The sequence below is a fragment of the Meleagris gallopavo genome, chromosome 10 (genome assembly GCF_905368555.1).
Source record: "Meleagris gallopavo chromosome 10, MGAL_WU_HG_1.1, whole genome shotgun sequence".
Taxonomy (NCBI): Eukaryota; Metazoa; Chordata; class Aves; order Galliformes; family Phasianidae; genus Meleagris; species Meleagris gallopavo.
Window position 1 is genome coordinate 12,196,562 of NC_139413.1, and position 27,905 is coordinate 12,224,466.

The 27,905-nt window shown below is 35.8% G+C and overlaps 1 protein-coding gene across 1 annotated transcript in view; it reads left to right on the forward strand.

The window, feature by feature from the left end:
- DPYD (dihydropyrimidine dehydrogenase) overlaps positions 1-27,905 on the forward strand; it is a 317,439-nt gene that overhangs the window by 63,176 nt on the left and 226,358 nt on the right. Inside the window, exons 4-5 of the mRNA XM_085231702.1 lie at positions 14,684-14,771; positions 26,222-26,383. Of these exons, the coding sequence (XP_085087828.1) occupies positions 14,684-14,771; positions 26,222-26,383 (250 nt within the window). The remainder of the gene's footprint in view (positions 1-14,683; positions 14,772-26,221; positions 26,384-27,905) is intronic.

Below are 27,905 nucleotides of genomic sequence, written 5' to 3' on the forward strand. Positions count from 1 at the left end.
TCTCTTTGTGGAAATACCATAGCTTGTTTAATTTCGAAATTGTACTTCGAATTTACTGAGTTTAAAAGTCTGCTTAGATAGAAGGGATTTGTTTGCTACTTACAAACTCCCTTTCTCTTGAATACCTTCAAAGCTATTCAATAGAATTACTGGATAGCACAGTCACACTTCTTTAAGTTTGCATGAGACGGATGCTTTATATGACATGTGAAAGTAGAGGTTTCCTTCAGGATAGTTTCTCTTCAAAGTTGTTTATTTGCAGACTGCAGCCTCAGGATAGCACTAATGCTTCTGTTAGCAAGTGATTTGTGCCAGCCGCAATACAAATAAAACATTAGATTTGTGCATTCTATTGTAAACAAATGTGCACATTCTTGCTGTCTTCAATCACACCTTATTTTATCAACAAGAAGGATCCTTATTTCTTTTATTGCAGTGTGCAACGAATACCAGTTAAAACAGTAGTATGTTGTAACAAAGTGTTATAAATTGAGTAGAAAATTAACTAACATGGAATTCATACAACAGTGAGATTTTACCATGCAGAGCACATCTTCAAAGTGTTCTGTACAATTGGAAAAGAATTTTTGTTTCTCTAATAAATATATGCATACCCTGTTTCTTTTCCTATTTAACTAGAAGAAAAATAAAATTTTATGCTAATACTGCTTCCGATACATTTGGTAACATATTGAGTGGGTTAAATTATGTTATTCCATGTGGTGATCACAGTGTACAAATCACTGTCTCTTGTTCAGCATTTTTTGAATGCAGTCTGTCAACATTCGTTACCCTTCTGGTATTTTTAGGAAAAAAAGCCAACAGAATTAGATGTAAAATAAAATGGCTCTTTAGTGTTATGATGTAGTATGTGTACATGCTAAATTACACCTTATTTTCTTTTTGAAATGAATAGAGAACCTTTGTGTATGATTGCTATTTTGATATTTAGATCCAACAGATCAAATTGATAGGAGAGTCATTTAGGGAAAGATACGTTAAAAATTAATCTGTAGGATTTCTCATTAGTGTGTGAACATACTGTTTTTTTGCAATAATTAATGTTGTAGTTAGATGCACTGGAGACAATATTGAGTGAACTGAATATTATGAACAATTTAAAGCTGTCTAGTCTTTCCTCATTATTGGTAATTTCAAACATACTTTCTGCTTCATACATTTTAAAATGCAAATAAACCTCTTGTCCATGAAAAAAGACTTCTTAGTTTTCTGAAAATGAAATATGCTAAATAATAAACTAATTTTTTTTAATACCAATAGCTATTCTGTGTATCTTTGAAGTTGTCAGAGAATCTTAGCAGTGATTGTCATAAGAGTTGTCTGAACTATTAGAAAAAAATATTTTCCAAAGTTTCTTTTAATGAGGTATTTCACAAATAACACTTCTGTCACTCTAAATAGAAAGTATGTTATCATCTGTCATTACAATGATATTCATTGTTGAGTCTACACCTATCTCTAGCAAAATCTGAAAAATGGTGTATTCAGTGCTTTAGGATTTTGTACTAGAAACAAACTTTCTTTTGTCATTAACATTTGTTTGTTGTTTAACAGCTGCATGCAGTTTGCTTTTGCAGGCATTAAAATCAGTACAATTACTTTGGTGTCTGGTCAATGTTCATTCACAATTATATGATATGAAAAACAATAATTGATGTTACTTGATGTTATTTATTATAGCAGTATTCTTTTTCTGAAAAGATATTTAGAAAATGTGTCATCGAGGAACTCTGAATTTCACTGACTTCTAAAACTGCTTTTTAATCATCATTAGTGCTCTCAGTAAGGGCTGCTTATTTGAAACTCAACAGTCTTTCTTTTGATCAATGATTTACCTCTAAAATCAAGGTAACTGCTAAGTTGCCTTCAATCTTCAGAACAAGCATGAGTAAAAACGAGCAGAAAATATTGCCGTAATTTCACCTTAGGTACAGTGAAGTTAGAAACTTCACTGCAGCCATGATTTTGCTTACATGCAGCAGCAGAGTGAGGGCTTTTCTGTTGATTCATGGTAGCTTAAAAAAAAAAAAAAAAAAGTCAGGAGGCTTTTATTAAATTGATTAAGAAAACAGTATATAGCAAAATGCTCCATTGAAATACCCAGAAATTGTTCTGGTATTGGCTAAGATGCTTGGATACAAGAGATTTTCAAGGTGTTGCTGAAAGATGCTAAAATGTTCTGTGCCTTAGTCCTTGGTTGTCATTTATAGTCATGCTAAATTATTAAATATGATGTATTTATGATAGTTATGAACTGCTTAGATCGAAAGTGTAGTACTTGAGGGCATTTATCACACAGATACCAAATGAACTGATTTTTAACTCCAGTTAAGATGACGTGTATTCTGTAACTTACCTTGCTTACGTTGTGAGTATGTAGAAAATACTGGAATTCATGATTTTTTTGTCATAATATCTAGAAAGGAAAAATTAAATCACAATATCTCAAAACTAGTTGGATTTTTTCTGTTTATAGGTGAAAGTTGCTTGAATTATTCATTAATATTTGTAATATTTGTATTATGAACTGTTATTAACGAGATAGATGCATTAAATATAGCACCCATCCCTCTGAAATTTGCCGTGTTGCTCTTAGAAACCAGTGATGTGAAGTACTAGTTGAAAGATTAATTTTTCTGACTCTAAAAATCTTCAAATCTTCAAATTTGAAGTTTAAATTCTTTGATGGAACCTACTGATCCTAGAGATTTATTTCTGCAAGTGACTTTGGCTTTAACTATAGAATGATTGTTTTGGAGAAGGAGTAGAACAGATGAAATTTTAGTGGTCTGAAAGTAATAGGATTCACCTAGAGTAGGAACGACTTCAGTTTAAAATACGTGAATAGATGGCACTCTCAGGAGAAATTAATAAAAATAATATTATATTTTCCTGACAATCAGGAAACTGCTGGTGTTAATACTGTACACCTATCAGGCTAATATTGAGAAATATGTCAGAAGTTTATCTAGAGCTGATTTCAGGTTCAGAATGATCACCCTAGTTTCATTTGACTGTGTGATGTGCTTTATATTTACAAAGGCAACACTGTAAAGTGTAAATTTAATTACATTCTAGAAAATTACTAATTTACGCTAATGATAGGAAGACCCTTTTATGAATTACTGAATTGTACAAATGAGCAAGTGAACAAACAAAAAAGAATAATGCACAATATAATGTACTTAATCTGTTTTAACATTTGTTGTTCAGTGTTAATTGTTGATGGTAGTGCATCGTCATGCACTGCACTACGAAACCTGGAAGGCATACTCAAGTATTTCAATAAATACCATGCACTGTAGGTGGTAGAACATCGACAGAGCAGTGTCACTGCTTCCTCTGCTAAAAAATTGGAGGGTTATATTACCTTATCTAATGCTGTGCATATTTATCTTCTGTTTGAAACTGTGGATTAAGCTTTGTGTAGTGGTATTTTGTAAGCAAAAATTAGAAGAATTCCTTAGGATTTCAGTACACAGAAATCACCAAAATTGATTGTGGAGAGATTTTTCAAAAATGCAAACAAATTTTGTTAATAATTTTGTTTCTTTTTTGTTTCAATCTTCTCGGTTTTTTTGTTCTTTGTAAGTTTTGTGACATCTGAGGATTTTTGATTTTTTTCTCTTTGAGAGAGAGCAGTCAAATTCTTCTCCTCTCTCTGTAAATCTCCTGGTCTTTATAGGAGTTAGTCATGAAAATGAAGTTTGAAGAAAAAATTGTTCTCCATTCTTATCCAGAATGAAATATCTATGATGATTGCTAAAACATACCGTCTTCTGATTATGAAGAAAATTGTTTCAGTCAGATAAGTGCTTAAAATAATATGCTGGGTCTATTTCCAAAAACGTTACTGGTCATGATGCACATCCAGTACATTTTAAGCCTGTAGTGAAATGGGTAATTAAAGAGTAACTGCATCTTTCTGCTCTTCCAGGCTTGCGAAGGAAAAACAAATTTCATTGACTGAATTACTATTGACTAAGTGTATTTACACTACTTTATCCTTTCCTTTTCTACTGCTTCCTGTTGCATAACCAAATATATATCAATGGCACAACCAATAAATAATTTAACAGTATTTTTTTTGAATTTATATTGGTGTTCTTCATTGAACTACATAACTGAGTTTGGATCCAGTGCCTATCTTGACTGAAGAATTTCTATGAGAATGTGCATACCATGAAAATATAGCCCCGCAATATACCTGGAAGGTAGCTGAAATGGAATTCTAACAGAAAATACTACTGCTTACAATCTAGAAGATGTTATCAAGATGCCTTCCTGCAGGGGAGCAAACTGCTTTTGAAGTTGCTAGCAAGACATGTCCTGATTGAGAAAGTAATCTGGTGAAGCTGCAGCCTCACTCACCATCTAAATTCTTACATTAACTCAAGATTTGAATATATTCTGATGCAATTGGATTCTAGTAGAGGAGGAGGAGGAGAACATTAGGCTTGTCTGTTGACTTTCCTGAGCCACGATGCCAGGGACTGAAATGTATAACAGCATTCCTAAAAACCTGAGGCATGAATATACTGGAAATTATCACATCTAGTCACTGAAACTTTAATGCTTCTACACTAGAAAACAGAAATGCTAAAACCGTAGTATCTCAGCTAAGGTTCTAGGAGCAGTTGTGAATTTGCTAATCATCAGTACCATGTGTTTTTGTGTAGAGAGAGCAGGTAATAAGGAAAGGTGGAAAAGAAGCAGTGTTTTATATTGATTCCTCAGCTGTCTGTGTGAGGAATATATTATTTGGATCTTTGAGGAGTACTTTTTACATAAATCAATTTTAATGTTTTTCTGTAATTGTTTTCAAATAACTATGTAAAAGAATTGCCTAAAGGCAGACATCATCTCATTTGTAGCAAAAGACACTATCAGAGGAGAATATTTAAATCCTTCCAGCAGATTTTTGAAAATGCAGTGCCTTTGTGAAATGGGAAAAGTACACTTTTTCAGTTGCACTACATTTGCAGTCCTGGGATTGCTGTATTTGACACGAGACTAACAATTTGAGAATTCACAAAGTGATTTAATGCCCCATAGTCAAGAACAAGTGATATATCAAACCAATGGCAGATTAACAAATTGTTTTTATTAATCCATCCTAATTTTTTTTCTAAACTGTGTTTCTCTTAAATATTTGCCAAAATGAGTGCTGAACCATTCCAGAAAATGTCTTCATTCTCGTGCCATTACCTTTGGCATGGGAGGAAATGTGACCAATGCTTTCTTTTATATAATCTTCTTAAGAGGGTGTGAAAATTCTTTCTACTCAGGTTGTAAAGGTAAGAACCTAAGGTGGAAGAATTTTCTCTCCCTTTCCTTAAAGCAACAAATGTTTATACTACTGTTGCAAATGCAGATCAGCTGATTGTGATCTGGTTCACACCTACTCAAGCTTGACACTAGTAGGCCAGTGCCTATTCTATATTTAGCCACTAAATTGGGTTTTCTTTTCTGATATATTTCCCTCTAAAATCTGTGATAATTTTCGAAATCAAACAATTTAGTGTTTTCAGGCAATTGTATCTAAAAATCCTGGTGTATAATAACCACCTGTTTAGATCCTTTGGGTGCTGCTATTTTAACTACAATTTAACTCTTATTTCCCCTAATTTTGTATTGTATGGTTTAAAAAAAAAAAAAAGTATTTAATGTATATGGAAAATATTACTTGTCACTCTTGTAATACTAAATAACTTGAAATATGTATTCTCTTATATTCTGTAAAGTTTACTTCTGTGCAGAACTTCAACTGCAGATTGATAAGCAGGCATAAATTTGCCCTTTTAAAAGGCCATTCTTTGATACTGGAAAAAACTGTAAAGATAGTCTAAACTTGTTAGGTCATCATTACCAGCCTTCTGTTCAGGTAACTTTACAGTAACCCTGGTTGGTGAGGATTAAAGATTGGCCACCTATCTTATAGCCCTGATCAAGTAGACTGCGTGTAGGAGTTTCTCTACTCTTGACAAATCAGTCTGCGACAGGAGAGAAAATGTGCAGTATGGTGGTTCTGTGAATCAGCTTTTCCATCAGGTTGCAAGTCTGCTTGATCTATCAGATTCATAGGAAGTCAACCTTCATATTACCACTGCTCTCTCCATCAGTTTTCAGTTAAAAAACAAACAAACAAAAAAACAATTAAAAAGCTTCACGTTTAATTTTTTTTGTTTCTTTCATCTAAGTGCCAACAGCCTGAAGAGTGACTGTTGACTGTCTTTTGTTTGTTATCGTAATGTGAATACTGTAAAATTCTCCACAGTGAAGGTGATCATAGCAAAATCTTGATGTAGCATGTGTGTGCCATTTGTTCAGTCTTAATGAGCCAGAGTATTTACTTATGGCAAACAAAACTATATACTGTGAAATGTTGCTTATCTTTAAACTCTGGGTATTTTGAATGCCACATTTATTATGTAACCTTATAAAGGGCTTCTTTTGCTCTGTGCTGACCTCTGTAGTTTGCTTATGTGATTTCTGCCATGAAGGTTTAATCCACTAAGTGGACCCTTGCTTTGAATCTTTACTGTTTGAAGAAATGTAAGGTTGAGAGGAAAAAAAATATTTTCTGTAACAACAAAGCATACAAGAAAATACCACATTTTTTAAGATGTTTATATATTTTAAACAGGGATATGTTTTTTCTATGGGTAAAAAAATATAAATGATGTTTGGGAAATGAGAATAAAAAATTTGCATGACTACTCTGTGTCACTTAGTGAGGTGTCGCATGAGAAAACTTTAACTGCAGAAGAGAATGAAAGATTGTGGTTGCACACATGCAATTTGTATCAAAAATATTAAGGTTTAGAATTTCTCCTGAATCGTAGCAGTTTCCACATTAGTGAATCCTCTTGGGGAATGGACATGAGGAGCAGTATGTCATTCTCAAATATATAGCTGTTTCAATTTTCAGGTGAGAATAAGGGTGAGGATGCTGGAGATGTTTCTGCTAGACTGGGCTCTGGGAATTCATTTCTGGAAGTCTTGTGCTAGGCTGGTTTAACAAATCCCTTAGGGGCTTAAATTATAGGCAAATGAATGGTCTGAGTTCCACTGGGGACAACAGTCATATTAAAATAAAGAACAGTTAAGCAGTCAGATAATGAATTAGAGTGCTCGCTGTCTTTCAGGAGTGAGTTTTTACTGAGGATTCTCTAGCACTTTAAAAAATTAAAAAAAAAAAAAAAATAGGAAAAACTGTTTGACTGGGGATGATGAATACCTCCTACGTGGGAAGAAGCTATCAAGTTCATGGTGGAAATATGGCTGAACATGTAGTTTTTCTGGAGTTACGAATTGCAGTGCTAGCTAAAAATGTTTTATCTTTCTCCAAGTGTGGATACAAGGCAAACTGAAACTCTTATTTTGAGTACAGAATTCAGTGAGGTAATTCCTGCTCTTGTCTGCTTCAGACTGTGCTCAACATAGGATCAAATCTTCAGGTGATAGCATCAGCAAAGTCTCTGCAAATCTCCTTGGTCTTTTACCCTATTTCCTTTTCCATGATTCCTACCATTTGCTAATGGCATCATGGCTTTGGAAATGGTGGGAATTCATTGTGCATAGAGCACTGAAGTGTGCCTTGGAAGAGGCCAGAGTCAGTCTTAACATGGTATCAGTTCTGCATTGGCAAGGCAACAAAAAAGAGTCAAAGGTTATTTGGAGATCAGATCTTTAAAAGTAATGATAATATTAGCTTATCCTGTTTCTGCCTTTCCCATGATGACTTCTTCACAAAATTTCTTTAAGTCTCTGCTTTAACTGTGCTGGAATTGTTGATGTGCCTAAATAGCAAGATGGATCAGCATTAGCACTGTTGGACTAATTGTTCAGATCTCTGTGGCATTGTAATGAATGAATGTTTCTTCTGACTTTATAGTTTTGAACTGAGAACACTTTATTTAATTACCAGTGTATGCATTATACTTCAGTTACTTTCAATGATTATTTATATACATCCTTATTTTTATTAAATATTTTTGTTAGTAGTTTTCAGTACAAATAAGTGTCAGATCTGAATTCCTGTTGTTAACAATCTCTTGTATGGTGCCACTGGTAAGATGGATGTAGGTGATGGAAGCGTTTTGTGAGAGAGTATCTGTAACTTAACTTGTGAACTGTATTTTTCCTGACATGAACCCAAAAGAGTTTCATTGACATTAAGACAAACAAAGTGTTCCGTATTTTGAAAAGGTAACTTACACAGGATAAGAGTCATGTCACATAAAAATAATTTCTTCTCTCTTATAAAGACTAGAGGTAATCCTTGATATAAGTCAAAAAGTCAGTATCACTTCTGGGAGAACAGTCCAGGTGAAAGAAGATTATTGTGTACAGGGCAAGCTATAATAAAAACTGTCAGTTCTGTCAACCCATTCTGTCTAAGGTCTATAGAGGATTAAAAGGATATTGAACATCATGTAACAGCTGTCTTCTATGTGAAAGGGATCACTATTGTGGTGAATGGAAATGTACTGGTTTAAAACACTTCTAAGACTAGGTGTGGCTGAGCCACAAGTGCTCAGGATGGCAAATAAAGTGCTGCTTTCAGGGACTTGAACACAAATTTTAAGAAGTAACATTGAAATCAGAAGATGCAAACTAGCTGGTGCAAGCGCTCTCTAACACAACTGTCAGAAACATCTGTTGTCAGATACTGGATCTTTTTTTTTTTTATTAGCATCATCCATTAAGATAAAGGTGTAGTGAACAGTGATTAAAAAGTTGTAGAACAGAAGTGAAGGAGTTTCAGATGAATGTAGACAAAAGAATACAGAAAACAAGAAGACAGCCAGGATAACGAGAAGGGTTCCTGCTGTCAAGAGAGATTCAGAAGTAGATGAGGAAAATACGGTCATCTGTGGAGACCAAGGAAGAAAGATGAGTCACTGATGAATTGAATGGTTTGGAATATATGTCCATACAATTCACTGTCTTTTATGTATCTGAAAATAACTTTGTCTGTAAGTGCCATTATGCTGTACTTGGGTAGGAGGTTTTCTTCTCTCAAGGCTAACTCTCAACTAGCATTTTGTCCTTTCAATGGAGAGTACTTCCCTTACACCTCCTGCTGCTGCCAGCAGCAACATCTTACCTGTTTGTGATTGTGTAGACAGCCTGTTTTAAAATTTGCTGCCTTTGGTCATCTTAATGTGCAGACAGAAGTCTTTCCATTTTTCTGTGATTCTGCAGAAAGCTCATAGAATCCACAGGTTGCTGAAGAGACAACGATAATGTGGGAAACTTTCCTTCTCTTTCTTTAGATATGAAGTCTTAATACCAACTTATGTAGTACTGAATATTTTTAAGTCCTATGCCATGGCAGGCACTGTGTCCTGGGTGTTTCTAAATATGCTATTCTATTTATGAAAAAAATATATTATTGAAACGCAAGTCAGCAGTCATAGGCACACAAGCTACTTTTTCTATTATTTTCTTGCAATCCCTCCTTCTTGCAGTCTGTAAGTCTCCTTGCAAGTTCTGTACCTGTTTATATATATTTCCTTCTAATATGTTGTTTTCTTTATGAGTTCTGTCTTGCTAGGTCTTTAGGTAGCCAGTAAATTGCCATGGGTGTGGCATTTTACTGCCTGTCTGCATCACTCCTTTGAGGCTCACTGTCTTTCTGGGATGCCAGTGTTACGTATCCAGAACCACAATACTTTTTTGAATAGTCTATGTTAATTGCTTTTCTGTACGGTTTCTAATGCTCTTTACAATTAGAGGCATTATACAAAATTAAGTACTTGCAGTTGACTCTGGAATCATTTTGTCTTCATTGTTAAAAGTGCACGTACACAGCGGAATTCTCAGTGTTACATGTTAGGCTCTTTTTCTGCTTTTTGATTTTGAACAAACACAATTCCTCTAAGTCTCATTTGTTTTGGTACTCATCAAACTTTGCTATCAATTTTTATTATGTTTCAGTATTTATACCTGACAACAGAATCTCCCTGCTGCTTTATAATCTTTCTGCTCTTCTGTGCCCTGTGAAATGCAAAGTAAGACAAAAGTAGGTTCTTACCAGCCTCTTTTCATTGCAGTAGAAAAACCTGATGGATCTTTATCCCAGCATCTCTCTTAAATTAATATATGTCCAAATCTCTGAATGTGAACTGCTCTCAGATTTGTTAAGTGGAGTCAACTCCTCTGCCATTCTCTTAGAACTGGCCGACTAAAGGATGTATAAATATCTCTGTAAGTGTCTTGACTATCAAGACTATCTTCTTGACTAGCAGTTAAAGTTTTAGAAACTTCTCCAAATAGAGCTAGAAGCTCTTTTTCAAAATTGGTGTTTGTCCTGTTGGAACTCATAATTGGATTAGGATTTAATATGCTTCTAAGTGTCTGCCGACAGTAACCATGATATACACTATTTAGCTGGATTTTTTTTTTTGTGACATATGAAAGTTTGATAGGTTATTAGCTATTATCCATTGTTAAATATTACTCCAGAATATTTGTTTCCACCCTGGCCTTTCAGCAAACATGACTGTACTTCAGATAGTATGTATTATTGCCAGTTAGATAACTATTCGCTGCAATTTCAGGTAATGAAATAACTAAATTGCCCATCTTTGTTTAGAAGCAAAGACATGTTAAAGGCTAGTCTGATCAGATATTCTGGCTATAAAATAAAATACTTAGGAATGTTTCAGCAAGTAGACAAATGAAAATAAACTGAAAATTAGCTTTGGCTATGGTTTTCTTTTTTTTTTTTCTTTTCCCCTCTGTAAACAAAAATATAGAACTATTTTCTGATGTCATTATGTCCCAGAGGAAAGAATTTGGTACAGAAATTAGTTACTTTTTTCTTTTTTCTTCCTCATTTGTTTTCTCTTCATTTTCTTTAATACGAGACACATTTCATAGTTCTCTTGCATCTTTTTTCTTCCCCAAAGAGTAGTATTTGTTCCAGAAATCTGCAGTCTATTCCATTTTTCTTTTTTTTATTGCTTTGAAACAAAAATCACTACTTCTGAAGTGCTTTTTTCCTTTTATTGCTTTTAGACATTTGAAATCTACTATTCTTGGTGTTGCTTTTGTTGCTGTTGTGGGTTGTTTTGTTTGTCTTATGCTATTAGAGGTGGATTGAATGAGTTTGTGTGTGAGGACAATTTCTGGTGCCAATTCTGCACTGACAAAATTGTTAGGTACAAACCTGATAGCTGATAATGTTGGGCTACTACATAAGTATCTTTCATGTATGGAATTTTGTTCCTGATAGAGATTTACAAGCATGCCCACCTTAAATAATTAAATAACCTTAGTGTTGCAACATTTTTGAAAGCAAGAAGTCCAAGATGTTAAGTTCACTGTGGATATGTATGTATAATTTAACACTTTTCAATAAGAGATGTAATTTTGAATTTAGATCTGTGGAAACAAATTTCTGTCATGATATAATCATGGGCAAGTCTGTATGGCTTTGCCAAATAATGATATTTGCATAAATATAAGAATATAAAACATTTGCATAGCACTTTTAGGAGTTTTATATCTAACTTAATTTACCATTTTTCAATAAGAATGAGTTGAACCAACAGGTAAGTGCTTCCAAAATGAAGAATATTAATTTTCTTTGAGTTTCTGAAGTTGGGGCATAGTGGTACAAAGAGTGCGTTGCCTTTTGCATGGAAATAAATGAAATGTGGCAGAATCAAAGAATGGCTTGGGTTGTAAGGGACCTTAAAGATTTATCCCATTCCAGCCCCTCTCTATGGCAGAGTTGCCACCCGCCAGGGGCTGCCTGGGGCCCCATCCAACCTGGCCTCCAACTCCTCCAGGAATGAGGCATTCATAGCTTCTCTGGGCAGCCTGTGCCAGAGACTTCCCACCCTCTGAGTAAACAATTTCCTCTTTTATTTAAACTAAGCTTCCCCTCTTTTAGTTTAAAGCCATTCCGCCTTTATTTCATAGGGATGCTTATTATAAGCTCTTTTCCCAGTCCGTATTCATACCTGAGATTGCACTGATATGGCCCTTTTGAACCTGATTAGTTCCCATTGGCCCACTTTTCAAGTTTGTCCAGGTCTCTTTGGATGGTATGCTGCATCACTCAGCTTGGTGTCATTGAAAAACTTGCTGGGAGTGCACTTGATCCCACTGTCTATCTGGTTGATAGAGATACTGAAGAAGCAGTGGTCCCAGAGCTGACCTTTAGGGGATGTGACTCCAGACAGACATAGAGCCATTGACCACAACCCCTTGCCTATGACCATCCAACCAACTCTTTATCCATCCTTCAAATACATCTCTCTCCAATTAAGAGATGAGGATATATTGCAGGACAATGTCAAAGACCTTGCAGAAGTCGGAAGGGAATGCAATATCTTTTAAGACTCAGTATAACTCATACATTTCTGAAAGAGATTCTATTCTATGAAGGTGAAGCAATTGACAATAGGGTGTTCTCTGATAATCGACAGCTATTTTTTCTTTTCATGCTAACAAATGCTGACATAAATATTCTCAGAGATTAGCATAGATTTTGCTTTGTCCAATGCTCAGCAATTTTATGCAGTCTAGAATAGTATGACCATTTTAAAAAATAACTTTTTTTTTGCTGGTAAGCATGTAGCTCTTCACTTATATTTGGTGAAAATTAGTAGGTGATTTAGAAAAAAAAAAAGAATTTGTATATTCTTAACATTATTTTCAGCTAAAAACATACTTATGGAATAACCTTTTAAAATGAAAGGGGAGATTTCATAGAATGGGAAAGCAGTTAAAGAAAAGTAAAGAAATATAATACTTAATGTTTCTTTATATGGGAATGTGCATGTTGAATTGAAGCTCATTATAATTGTTGCCACATTCCCTTCAGCGTGGTATTTTGTCTGTGATTTTTTTGAAAGGATCAATCACTTGCAGCAATTTATGTAATAACTTTGTGGTGAATGATTCTACAATTGTATTTACACGTTTTGCCTGGCTCACTAGAATGCAGTACCTTTGCTCCTTGGTACAGCAAATGCACTCTGTAATATCTATTATGGTATGGTCAAAACATAATTTATTGTCAAATAGAAAAATAGGTCAACATGAATGTCACTTGATGATCAACCCCCCAAGTTTAATAAAACACCTCACCAGCATGCATTTTGCACAGTGCTTGATGTTTTATTAGGACTACAGTACCTTACAGTACCTAGCTATAGCAGGAGTGTAATTACAGAGCTGTCAGGGTGATAAGTGGGATTAATGGCAGCCTGGTGCACTTTAGTCTGCAGAGTGCTCAGAGAATGGGAAGATGGTATTATTATAAGAGAAAGTCTGGACTGGCATATTCATGGCCCTCTCCCCTCTTCCCCAAAAGCTAGCATTCAAGTTGGAGTTGCCTCCCCCGCTCTCTATTAAATAGCTGACATTTTCAACAGCTGTTATTTGTGAAGCAGCTCAAAATTCAAAAAAGATGCAATTTGACAAAGATGCTTAATAGCCACAACTGGTAACCGCTGTACTGCTTATCCTGCTATGTGCCATTCTAGTCAGTTTTGACATGAGATTTTTCTATATATATCCATAGAAATGTATTTTATATTAAATGCAGTTCTTTTGATCTTGGGTACAGGGCTGTTACATTTTTAAAGGAAACCACATTCAGGAAAGTGAAGAGCCAAAAGTCATAATGAAATCTTTGCCTAATCTTTGCTTTTTTTTTTTTTTTTTTTTTTTAAGTGTGTGGTTTTTCCCCTTCTTATTTCCTTACTCCTACATAGACAAAATGATTATCCAAGCCCTTATCAAGTCAGATATTTTTTCTAGTGTAACTCCTGTTTTCCTGGCTTCTAGTCTTAGTGCTTTTCTGTATTTTCATCTCTTTGGAATGCTAAGAGCATCCTGGCTTAGTCTCTGGGCACACAAACAGTTTGAGGTTCCCACTGGCCTGTCTTTTCTGGGTAAGGCATTTATAACGCATGCTTGTCGTGCAGGGCAGCAGTGCATGTAACAGACACAGTTAAATCTGCTGGTACTTGTCTGCTAGAGCCCTATGACATCCTGGCTAGCTGAACTGCCATGCTGTTGAACCAAAAGTCTGGCTTTACCACATTTCCCAGCCTTTGCCATCCGTCAGACTTATTTGCCTTTAAATGTTTCCTTTGGGACCCTTTTTGCATGAGTAGATCTATGAGGAAAATCAAACAGCACTACCAAAATTGCCTTCAAATTCAACCACAGTATTGCTAGTGCCATGGTGTCTGCAATACCCATCTAGATGATAATGAATAGGAAGATGAAAGGCTAATTAATCTTTTACTTAACAGACTTTGCCTTTTCACTTATTCCACCCTTAATTGAAAGAAAAACAGAGCACGCCAACAAACAAAAGCAAAAGCAATGTATGTGATTGACAAAGTTAGTCCAGTATTTCACTGCAGGTATTTCAATCTCGTTTGTTCTTTTTAATTTACTTTTCATTTCTTTGTGTGCGTTATTTGTAGGATTCTTGCAGTTAATGTGTGTGCAAATTAATTCAAGAATAACAAGGTAACACTTTGAGTTTTTAAACAGAAATTTTATGAATATGCTCTGTATTATTCATTTGCAGCTTATCTTCTACTACGCTCACTTGAAAACCTTATGCTGTTGGCAGCATTGGTATTCCATATCTCTGTGACACATTTTCTTTTTCTTCCTGCAGATGCTTGAAGTGTGCAGATGCCCCCTGTCAGAAGAGTTGCCCAACTAATCTGGACATCAAGTCATTCATCACAAGCATTGCAAACAAGGTAAAATCATACTGGCAGTAGTACATAGAAGCAGAGAGCAGCAGTTCCTAGTGCTATTGTATTACAAGGTTTATCTTTGTAAAGTTTTAGAAATGAAATATAGTGTTTACAACAGATGCTTTAAAATTCAAGTCATAATTTTTAATTACTTTTTACAGCAGCTCTGTATTAATAGAGATAGCATATATTGAAAATCAGTTTCTTTGTGTCAATTTTGCTGTGAAGGTTTTTGCTTTCAATGGTTTTCAAGTGTACTTGTATTCAGAAAACTGAGTACTACAATATAAGAATTTAACTTCGCTCTTACCTGAGCTGTTACAAGTACAAACTTTTCTTTCATTAAAGATGTTGTTATTGTTGTTGAATGAGTTATTAAAATTTAAGTTGGCTTTGGGCAGAAATATGACATGAAGGTGGCTGTCTCGAGCAATGTTTTCTCATTTTACTTGAAGAATTCCCGCTTAATGCAAATGTGGTCTGTCACGTAGACTAGCAGGAAAATATTACAGGAATAAATTGAGTATTGTGCCGCCTTCTTTTACTACAATCATAAGAAAATCCTAAAAAATATATATTATATTTCTGTTTTACAAATGACTTTTAACTATATGAACTAGGAATAAACAAAGATGCCTGCAAAATTGATATAAAATATTCATTAGGCAGTCTGGGACAGCCTAAAGAGGACTGGATATTAATGCATCTTACTTTTCAAAACTTTCTTCCATCTGTGAAATCATTAGCTGCAGTGTGATTTATCAGAAATTTTTTTTATCTAAACTCAAAATGTTCTGAAGGTGGTATGAAGAGTGTGTGGCCCCACATTGTGCTGTGCCCCACCTGGCTGTTGGGTGCAGCTGGAAGTGGCTGTACAGGTGGAGCTGGAGAGAAGTGAATGGCAGCAGTGTGGCCATGCATGAGTTGTCAGCTGCCTTGTTGGCACTGCACCTTCACAAGAAATGTTAGGATAAGAGATCTAGGATACATGCATAAATTATAAAGTAGAATTGATGTGATTTACAGTAATTGGCATTATGATCAGCATCTGCAAATAGGCAGTTTCCTTATAGTGTCTATACTTTGTCAGCATGGCATTGTTTTCCATGAATGTCAGCATCTGTTTGCATCCATAGTATAATATGTGCCATATTGCTTGTTATTATATCCTCCAGGCATTGTGAAGCAGATGAACTGAACAGGGAAGGTACAAGGCAGTAACAAAAGCTCTAGCCTTGTAATTGTGCAGTAGTTTGTTTAGGAAGTGTAAAGCAAATTTTATGAAAGTGTTTTTTACCAGAGTTGTCGTACTTGATCAAGGATTAGTTATGCTACTGTCTTGAATAGGGTAGGGTGATGTGTTGTTAAGATAAAACAGGGGCCTGATAATTGAAATAAGAAAGCTGGGAGTAGAAAGTCAGGGAAGGCAAACTGAATATTACAGCAGGAGATATAAGAACTGGCACCAGCATCATCCTGGAATGAGATTTGGTGGCCCTTTTAAACTCTTATAGCCATCAGAAATGTGCCAGAAAGGGCAAGTCATTTTAATAGCTGATTCATTCTGAGTTCTGCAAATCCATTGCAGAGCAGAGTAGGTTGAGATGGGTTGACTGAAGAGCTTGGAATTTTAGATTTTGGCAAAGATATACTGGAATATTAAGAAGAATCTATCTTAAAGATGTGAAGTCTTTATCACACTACCAACAATGGACTCATTCTTCAGGATTTTAATAGAGATAGATTTTACTTGTAGGTGGATCAGGTCAACCCTATAGAATTTGGGCTTTTTGATAACTTTTAAAGCATCTTGGAAGCTTCAGCTTCTAGGTAAGCCTGTGCTTTTACTCTGAGCATTTGGTACGATCAGTTGCTGTTTTATCAGGAAATCCTGCTTTAGAAAAGAATTGCAATATACTGCTATTCTTTTGGGAGACTTAACATTCCTTAAAGGAAAACCCAAGTGTTTCAGATTACCAAAACGTAATCACAGCCTTTCTTTTTTGGACCTCATCCCTGGCAGTAGCTTCTGTATCCAGTTTAAAACAGTGTTGTTTTTTCTTTCTTAATAGAAGTATACTATGTTTTTTGCTAATTGCTGGAGTTAAGGTGGAAGTTAAGAGGGAGATACAGAAAGTTGAAATGATTCACTTGAAGTCCTGGCCTTGGCTGAGCTGACATGAGAGCCTGCTGGTGTGGCTCGTACTGGATTGGCCTCTCCCTCATTTCATTCTACTGCTGTAGTATTTGAGGTACCTGCATCATCTGCTATTCGAGGAGACAGAAAACAAGAGCAGTGCATTTTTGGAAACCATGCTGAAACTTCTGATTTATGATTTTGAAAGTTTATAGTGGAAACAAAGTAATTTCTCACTTCATTATTCAGTAGTTCAATGTATTTTTTTCTAAACTTTTATTTAAATGATCATTCAGATATCATTCAGCAATATGCTTGCTGAATATTTTTGTATTATTGTAAATACTGTCAAGATTTTGTTTAATGTCCTTGAACATAGTTTTCAAAGTAAGTTGTTTTTTTTGTTGTTTTCACCTTGAAAGTATACTTTTTTCATCCAATACATTACAAACATATAGACAAAATAAAAGTTGAAGAGTACAATATTTAGGTATCTGAGGTCAATATGTCCAAGGAATCCAAGTAGTTTCTCTCCCACCTCTGAATCTTTCTTCTTGATTCTCTCAGGAAACTCCCTGCAGCAGGTTACTCTTCTAGTTGTTTAGAGGAGATGCAATTCAATGAATTCCTCATCCTCCTATGTGTCTAAGCAGGAAACGGTATTGTACTCAGGTATTTAAATATTATTCATTATTAATACATATGTATGTGGATAGCAGCATACTAAAAATGAATTACTTTGTTAGGTACTTGAGAGCTGTATTGTACGCAGTTTGCTTTGTTGGCAAACTGCTCTAGTAATCATAAAAGGTCAGGGATTCTTGTTCTCTAAAGCCTGCAGCTTTTTAGATGTTTACAGACCATGTACAATGCAGTCATTCCTTGCTGTTCTGTCGTTAGACTTCAGCTCGAGAGTAGAAGAGAGAGAGGGAAGGAATGGTTGTTTCTGGGTTGAGAGGGTAATTGAGTTGCCAGGCTTAATGTGCCTTGAGCCTTTTTGAGAAAAGGATGTCACTTATGGTGCATTGTGCTAGGCCACTGTGACTCAGTAGAGCTGAGGCCACAACTTTCATTCTCCTTTTCCTTACAAACTGGATTACAACCCCACTTTATAAAGGTCTAATCTAGTCTATTGTGTCTTCCCAGTTATCCTTTCTCCATTGCAGACTGCTTGCTTGTGTCTCTCTCAGAGACCAAATTTCAAATTCCCCATGTATGCACTATGTTTGTTTTTGAACATCAGAAGGTGATGTGCTGTCCTGCCTTTATGTATAACCTTCACATAGCAAAGATAATATTCTTTGTTTTGCAATGGACAAGAGCCATCTTTTAAAATTAAAAAAATTAAGGAAAAAGAACATGCATTTAACTGTTGCAGAAGGAAGCTTCCCCTGCTTCATCTCCTCTAAAATAGTATCGGCAGAGAACTTAAGAATTTTTACCCTCCTTTCCTTATGTTGATATATCAAAGCAAGAAGAACTTGATAAAATGGAGCTCCAACAGCCTCTATCCCTTAGGGCTAGTACAACCAAGTTTTTTATAGCAGCATGAAATCCTACAGCTCTCAGGCTAAGGGCTGACTGCCTGTCCAGCTCTCCTTTTGTTAGGAGAGTGCCAGAGGAAGCTGCCAGCAGCTGCTTACCAGTCTAACTTTGTACTGTGCAGGGAGTCGGTCTCAGAGTTTGTTGTTACTGGACACCTTCATGGTTGGGTAGTTGCATTGAAAAACTGATAGTGCAGTTCAGACATAGGGATATTAGGTTGTGTCAGATATAAGGAGTGAGAGACTCAGCCTCTGTGGTCTGAGTCTATAATGAAGAACGGGGGATTCAGAACTACCTTTTGTGATACGAGTATTCAAAGTCCCACCCTGTCCCTGCACCCCCATGTTACAAGCTCTCACAGGTCTTACAGTAGTATCTTGATTCTTGATGTTGATCCAGCAGTTTTCTCCTTGTTCAAGAGGACCATCTCCTGTATGTGGTCAGAACTGACACATCAACCATTTTCTAACAGGCTTCATAAGTAAATATAAGCCTCTGGCAATCATTTAAAATAAAAAAAAAATACTAATGGGGGGGGGGGGGAAAGCCACATTACCTTCTGGATAGTATCAAGTCTTTAGATTTAAGACAAACATTTAGGTTAAGATGAAACTGAAGAAAAGAAATATTTTCAAAGGAGAAATGGAGGACCAAATAAACTGGAGACTAGAAGATGGATACCCAAGGGGTTAAGGTGAATCCAAAGTTTGGGAGATTGAGGGATTAAAGGAGAAAATGTACATGGTAATATATCTCAAATGAGAAAGAAGGAAAAGTGTGTTGACAAAAGAAGACAAAAGACAGAAAACTGTGGATCATTAGTGGAAAATGAAAGGAGAAGAGAAAGGGTGGTAGGACTTAGTAGTATGACAGCTGAGAGAAACGGAATAACGGCTCTTCTGTTCTAGAGGAACCCAAGGTAAATTAACAAAGGACATCTTATATGCTATTGGAAAGACTGTAGAAGATCATGAGTTTATGTGTAAAATACTGTACGAGGGATACTGTTAATACAGTGAAATATTGTAAAAGTCAGAAAGCTGCTCGATGATTGGTAATAATTATATACAGATATGCATCACAATTAATTTCTAAGTACTACTTTGATTCTGCTGGCTTTTGAAATTGCTGTTTTGTTCAGCTTTCTCTGTTAATCTTTGTATATTTCAGGTCATCAAATACACAAAACATTTAAAAGGAAAAGTAGTAATGGTGTTAAATTGATGTACTTGAAGCAATGACTTCTCTTGAGATGTCTGTTTGTACTTAGTGTAATGGAATGGCTGACAGCTGGTTTCAGTTGCCATAGTGTAATTATGTAGAATAGACTTTTGCGATGACACTATGTCAATTAAGGAATCTCTCACATTCTAGACTACAAAGGACAAAATGACAGTACAAGATATTTCTTCCGTTCTTTTTTATAAAAAGATAGTGACACTGTGTGAAATTACAGTCCTGTTATGATGACATAAGTCAAATGATGTGAAAGATTTCTGGATTGATTAAAAATCATCAACATTATTGTATAGAATATGTATGATTTGGTTAGCTGTTATGTTTTGTTCATTCTTCTGGAAAGATATTTTGGTGGGGAGCTGACAGACTGGGGGCATTTCTTGTTACGTTTGAACTGGTGTGTGTCAATGTGAAAAACACTATTTATACAACAATGTACTTTAAATAGTGGTTCTTCAGTACATGGACATATTTTAATCCAGTAGAGTTTGAGTAAATTTTAAGGCTATCATGAAGCATGAATGTGGATAGAGATGGAGGTGGCATTTTCCCACATTTTTTGTATGCCTCTTTTTTTAAGCTTCACCCAGAAGAAAAGGAAATTACTTCTTTCTTTTTTTAATATATTCACTCTATCCCATAATCCTGATGAAGTCAATGTTTTCATTTTTATTGCAAAAAGCACAATAATGTATATCTTTTTTTTTTTTTGAGAAAACTTCAATATCAAAATACTCTGATGCAGAAGAAATTTATAGAAAAAGCTCTTAAATTAAATGAAAGAAAAGATGCTATAAGCATTTCCTGATAGTAAATGCAATTTCTTCTGGTCTCTCTGTGTATTGATCCTATGTGTTTTAATAGTTTTTTTCCAAGCAAAAAACAGTCTCATTTGCATGCAAATTATATAATGTCTCCAAATGATACATGTTGAGATCCTCCTCTGCCTGGTTTCTACTGATTATTGATGTCTGTTTAAGGCTTGTTTTTGTTCCCTATTTTAGCAGTGTAGTATTTATTGACATTTTGATGTAGGAAACCACAAAACATCCTATCCAGTTAGATTAATTTATTTGTATGGAAGTGCACAGGAAAAGAAATTCTATGAACAAAAGCATGAGCAGACATTTATCTCATTTAAGAATTCAGAAACATTCTAGTTTCATTCTAGTTTTAGGCTTGTTTCCTCTGTGATGTGTGTAAGAAGCTAGCCAACTAAGTCATTGTCTCAGAAGCTAAGAAAACACTCCAAACTATTAAGATAGTTTGCATCATTCCATATGCTGGAGTAACTTAGTGATTTTAATGAATTCTGCCTGCCTTTAACTCTGCTCTCGTGTACTGCATGTGGTGTGTAGTTACCAGCTTGCTGTGTTTGTGCCTCGCATCTGTTTTGTGTGCAGCCTAGCTAACACCCTGTTTTTCTGAAAATAAAATGATCAATAATGAATGTCACTTAAATGTCACTAGTAATTGCAATGATCACTAGTACATATTTTCAATTTGGTAAAAATATATAAGCTCAAAATATTCATAAACTAAACATTAAAGTTATTGTGCATATTCTGAAAATACTCATTTTTACTGCAGTAAATGATGGTTTGCAGTGGTATTGCACAGTCTATATAACACCATTTAGTGTAACTTTCTAGAATTTATTTCTTCAATTTTTGCAAAGTATTGCAAACCATTTTTTTTAAATAAACTTTGCTACATCGGATAATAAATCAGCACAGTGAAAGCAGAATAAATAAATAGAATGAAAGGACAAAGAAATGAAGTGAATTAGAACTCCTGAAGTCCTGCCCTTGCCTTATCCCTGTGTGAGCATTACAAAGGCTGCAGACAGGCTCACTCTCAAACCACTGTTTATAGACATAATGGCAGCATGAGGCCATATTCTGTTACTGACAGTGAACAATATCTGTGGGAATAGCAGTTACACTGCTAGTTTGGAAGGTGGAAGCTGGAACAGGGTATTAAGTAGGACAGGTAGGGAGCTACAGCTCTTCCACATACATAACATGGTGGCTTTTTTATTGGCAGATGTGGAAATCAGTCAGCACTTAATCTGTACTTCCCCTTCATCTTTAGAGGTGTCCCCCTTAGCACAGTGAGTGAAGTAGTACAGAAGACTTGCCCTGCTGTCAGTATTGCCCTTCTCCCAAAATATAAGTGGAATGCTTTGAACTTAAGTTGTGACAGCCTTTTAATTAATTTATCATTAAAACCTTTCAGATGTAAGACTAGAAGAGAGAGACTCTTTGATACACTTACCTGATGTCTTAATATTCCTGATGTTACAAAGCTTGGAGGAGTGGCTGACATGCCAGAAGTGAGATATGGACAGGCAGGAGAATTCAGTGAAGAGGAAGCTGATGAGGTTCAACAAGGGCAAATCTAGAGTCCTACACCTGGAGAAGAATAATCTCATACATCAGTATAGGTTAGGAGGCTGACCTGCTGGAGATGAACTCTGCAGAGCGCTGGGTGTTCTGGTGGGCAGCAAGTCAGCTGTGAGCCAGCAGTGTGCCCCTATTGTCAGTGGTATCCTGGAGCACATTAAAAAGAGCATGGTCAGCAGTTGAGGGAGGTGATTCTCCCTCTCTGCCCTGTGTAGGCCCCATCTGGAGTACTGTGTCCAGTTCTGGGCCCCCAGTTCAGTAAAGACAGGGAACTTTTAGAGTGTGCATCAGAGGGCGGCTACAAAGATGATTAAGGTACTGGAGCCCTTATAAGTAAAGGCTGAGACCTGGAACTGTTCTGCTTGGAGGAGACAAGACTGTGAAGGAATTTTATCAATGCTTATAAATAGCTAAAGGATGGAAGTCAAGTGGGTAAGGCTAGGCTCTTTTAGGTGCTGCCCAGCGACAGGACAAGTAGCAAACTGGAACGCAGTAAGTTCCATATAGAATCATAGAATTACTCAGGTTGGAAGGGACCTCAAGGATCATCAAGTCCAACCGCAGCCTAACCATAGTACCCTAACTCTAGCAACCCTCTTCTAAATCATTTCTCCAAGCACCACATCCAAACGGCTCTTAAACACATCCAGAGACAGTGACTCAACCACCTCCCTGGGGAGCCTATTCCAATGTTTAACCACCCTTTCTGTAAAGAAGTGTTTCCTAACGTCCAACCTAAACTTACCTTGGCACAACTTGAGGCCATTTCCCCTCGTCTTGTCACCTGTCACCAGTGAGAAGAGACCTACCCCGCTCTCACTGTAAGCACCTTGAAGGAGAAATTTATTTACATTGACAGTTCTAGAGCACTGGAACAAGCTGACCAGAGAGGCTATGGAATCTCCACTGGAGATATTCAGAACTCTCCTGTGTGCTTTCCTGTGCAAACTTGTCTAAGAAATGTGATTTAGTGGAGGGTTGGGCTAGATGATTACCAAAGGTTCCTTCCAACCCCTGTGATTGTGCGATTGTTATATTTAGTGTGATAAAAATGTACTATATATATTTCAGTAATCTCTTTAAGGGGTGAGGGTTCCTAAGCATCGGTTGTTCAGGTGATGCCATTACTAGTGGTAGCATCAGTAGCTCACAATCATGGCAGCAGCTCTTCATAATTCCCCAAATTAGAGCCTTGCCTTATTGTATTCCACCATGCTTCCTCCTGATTAGGAGTCTAGCAGCAGTTGGCCTAAGTCCCATTACTTCGAGTTCAGCCTGCTTGCTGAACTTACACGAAGTCCTGAGGCAGGTTTCTGTAGGTGTTCCCTTAGTAAGCCATGATCTCAGTCCTCTATCCACAATGAACCTGATCCTATCTATCTAATCTGTGGCATAGCTGTACTTAAATTTCAGTTTGGATTTGCAGAGCAAGTAAAATGTGCCAGCTGTGTTGACACTGCCTGTAATGGCACAGCTCAAGTGTGACATCCTTACAAACTTAACAGATATATAATAAATTAATTTTAAATAGAATTAAATCAGCAGATTTGCTTTTTAGGTATAATGACTAGGTTTGTATATTGATTTTAATTACAAAATCTAAAAATTTAGGACATTTGTAATGAAGGTTACTTAAATAAAAATGTATATGATAATAATTGTTTTCCTTGGATCAGAAAATAAAAAATGATAATCCTTAACAATAAAGAAAGGAAAAACATGATCTTCATACATCAGGAGACAACAAACTTAAAAATTCTTTGAAAACTATTTCTTCTTTGATTTGGTAAGGAAAATCCTCAGTATTTGTGATTTTTCCCTTTGGAGTGGAAAAGGAATGACTAGATGTAATTGCTTGAGAAACAGGAATCTATTGCCGTTTGAGATGCCCTATGGTGTCTTGGCTGGCCTCTGAGTGCTGCTTCAAAAAGGCATGGGCCTCTTACATTGACTGTCACCTCTGTTGTCTGCGTGGCTATGTCAGAGATATGTCCAGTATAACTAGACTTCTGTGTTTTAGCTTATGAATTGAGCTTATGATGTCTTTACTTGTTGTTTTTAGCAGCTTTTGCAGTCTCTGATGTATCAAAACTGGTAACATCTATCTGGCAGAGCAAAAGGTTTTGCTGATATCTGGAATGTATGTTTATCTAATGCTTCTTTATGTTTGGAATAAATGAGAACTGGGCATGGTAATGCCCACAGGTATTACAGGCAAAATGATTGAAAGAAATTGTCCCAGAACACTCCTGTAAAGGGCTTGCTTGTTTAGCTAGGACTAGAATTTCAATGGCTTTTCATAGGATTTTCTCAGACACTATTAAAATACAACTGGGTAACTGTTTTGTGTTTCCAGGTGATGGACAGGCTCTAATGCTGTGCATCTATAAGCAAAAGTTCCAATTCTGTCTAAGTATATTTCTTAAAAATTGGCATTCTTTTGGGAATTTCTAGCGGAGTCTTTAGCATCTGATTTAACTTCAAAAAATTTACATTCAGTCTTCTGATATGCCCTTTGGTGAATTTGAGCTTCCTGTTACCTGAAGTCCTGTTGCCCGTTGTTTGTTATACTGTCAGATCTCGATGCTTCTTTTTATTCATAACTGAATTCTTGCTCACCTTGGTATAGTATTCACTTTTACTAAATGCTTCTCAGTACATTGGCTTACGTGGCACACCATAGGACTGAGGCATTGGATCTGTTTTGACTGAGTCCTTCATGTCCTTTGAATTCTACACCTGGATTCTGCATCATCTGCCCTGGGACAGAGTGATAAAGTGATTTGTTGTAAGAACAGTTTCATGATAGTGATGATTACTGAAGATTGGAATGAGAAAGAAATGGATGGAACAAGAATACACGTTGTTCTTTCATCCCTCAGTTATTACTGATTTGGAAATAGCTGGAACGAGATCCCTGCATTAATTTCTCAACTAAAAAACTTTTGTGGAACCTCAACTGTGTGCTAATTCTAAGAAATACTGTTACAGTCTTCTGAACTGCAGCAGCCTTTAAAAGAAACTCCAGTATTAAGAAATTAATAACTCTTTTATGGGCTTTCCTTGGTGAGGCTTTTAGAGGGAGGTGAGAAGTGGTAAAATATAGACAAAAGCAGAGCCTACAATTAAATTAAGTTTTATATTTACCATATAGAAGAAAAGATGTTAAATATTTGCTTTAATTACACCCTAATTTCAATGATATAAATGTAATATAAGTACAGAATGTTCATCAGTAGTTCTCTCCCTCCCAGTAAGACTTCATTTCAGTTCTGAAGTTTTGTCTAATGCTCCCTTTTAGGAGAATTATTCAGTGTTTAAAAAAAAATAATAATAAAATTGTTTTGTAACTACATCAGACACTATAAGGTTGTGAATATTCATTATTTTTTATTGTGGGAACAAAACTTACTAGTTATCATATACATCAGGAAACCATTCCTTTTCTGAAGCTGTTCACTGAATACTGAGAATGTGTTAAATTGTAAATTTTACATGGAATCTTTAATCAGTCCCCTGTTTTGCTGCTTAGGGAAATGGGAAAATAAGCGTTTGCTCTTATATGCCTGTGAGTGAGGAAAAAGAGTTCAAACAATTCAGTAGCTCAAATTTGCAGGCAATTACATAGGAATCACAGGCTTGGGACAATTGATGCTACTGATCTGGTGTGATGTAGACACATCTGCAGAGATAGCGTGCACAGATGTGTAGAATAAACCTTTCATTCCCTGTGTCATAAAGAACTGATAGTCTAACTAGTGCTGTCTGGTCAGACCCTGGTAACAAAGGCTACAACTCAGCTGCTTCCTAATTAACCTAGAAATGGCGAAGGTATTTACAAGTTATCTAACACAGATTTGTTAATCCTACAACTACCTAAGTCTGAAGATGGTTATGATAATTTTGCAAGCTAAAAAGAAAAGTGTTTTCTTTGCATAATCAACAATTCTGTTGACTTTTTTTTGCAGTACCTTTGAAATTCTGTGTAATGTGGCGCATTTAAATAATGTCAGCATTATTTATTATATTTATGTAGTATTCTACTAGCCAGTTGAAACGTTTTGTATTTCTGATTGATTTTTCTTTTCCATGATGTGTGATTCTTCTTTTTTTTTTCTTTTCTCCAGAACTATTATGGAGCTGCCAAAATGATTTTTTCTGACAATCCACTTGGTCTGACGTGTGGAATGGTGTGTCCCACATCAGACCTTTGCGTTGGTGGCTGTAATTTGTATGCTACTGAGGAGGGGCCAATTAATATAGGTGGATTGCAGCAGTTTGCTACTGAGGTAGGTGGGACTTGCAAATTCCTGAAATGCTTTGTATCTACCAAATAATATTGTCAAACTGAATGCCTTTGTTAATTATTAAAAAAAAAAAAAAAGTATTAATAAAATAAAGACGTAGGAAGTTAAAATAATTATCCTTTATCTAACCGCACATTCAGAAGCTTAAAACTGCTTTTTTAATGGAACACTTTATGGGAACATAAGGAACATCAGCTGTGAAAAAGAAGCACTAGAAGTTGAGTTAATTTATTTTAAATGGAAGATTTATATAAACCAGGTTAAAACATGGATCTTAGTGAAGTAGGCTGCAATGGGAAAAGGATCAAATGTACCTGCATCTGTAGCTGCACAGTAAGTACTTGCAGCACTCTTCTGAGCATATGGTAATTCCTACAACAGAATTTAACTTCTTCTGACTGTAATAAACCCTTCTCTATGAAGCCTCACACTCTACAAGAATGTTAGTCTGGTGGTAAAGGGAGAACTGCTCTCCCACTACGAATTCGTAGGTATTATTTACTATCCAGAAGTACTTGGCTTTGTCATCTCCTTGATTAAAACTTTCATTTTGTTTTAATGTTGCATATGGATATGATGTTTTGACATCTTTTCTTGTTGAGAGGTTTTTATTATTATATATGTACAAAGCTTTGCTGTATATAACTTAATGCATGCTTTTGAAAAGTCAAAAAAAAAAAAAAAAAAAAAAAAGAGAAATCAATTTAAATTTTACCCCAAGACTGCTGTTTTCAATGAGGATCAATAATAAAAAGAGATATCCATGCCCAAGTATTGGTTTCATTTACTTCTCAGAAAGGGACATGTTTTAGGAATTTCAGGTGCTGCTAGTAGTACAGACAAAACAAGGTGTCATTTATTTCTCCTTAACATATATATGCTGTAGTATGTAGTATGTAATATGGTACATACTGACAAAAGTTTGGCACTTCCTGAAACTATTCTCTTGTCATTTCCCTCTCCTCCAAGTGCAGGATTAGCGTGCATTTGTATTTTCTCTTGGGCAAAGGAAAACTTTCAGATGATTTAGACGTTTTACTGACCTGTTTTGCCAATTACTCTGTAAATAAATTCAGGTTGGCCTGAAATACATCTGAGTTTATCTATTTAGAAATATGTAGATGCACATGTATATACATATATATTTATAAGTTAGTAAATGTAAATATGTATAGAGACTTTCAAGGCTAGGCTGGACCAGACTCTGAGCAACCTGATCTAGCTGTGCGTGTCCCTGTTCATTGCAGAGGAGTTGGGCTAGATGACCTTTAAAGGTCCCTTCCACTCTAACAATTCTATGGTTCTACAATTTTAGCCACAGGAGGTCATTACTTGCCACTTGATAAGGTGCTTTTCAAGGGTTTCTGTCTGCTAGGAGCACGTGCGTGTAGTTTATGCCTCTGTACAGATTTTAGTGCTTGAGATTTACAAGAAGATGGAGGCAACATCTTGTTCTTTTGAAGGTATGGAGAGGTTGTATCAAACTCATGGCCTCATGTGGGTA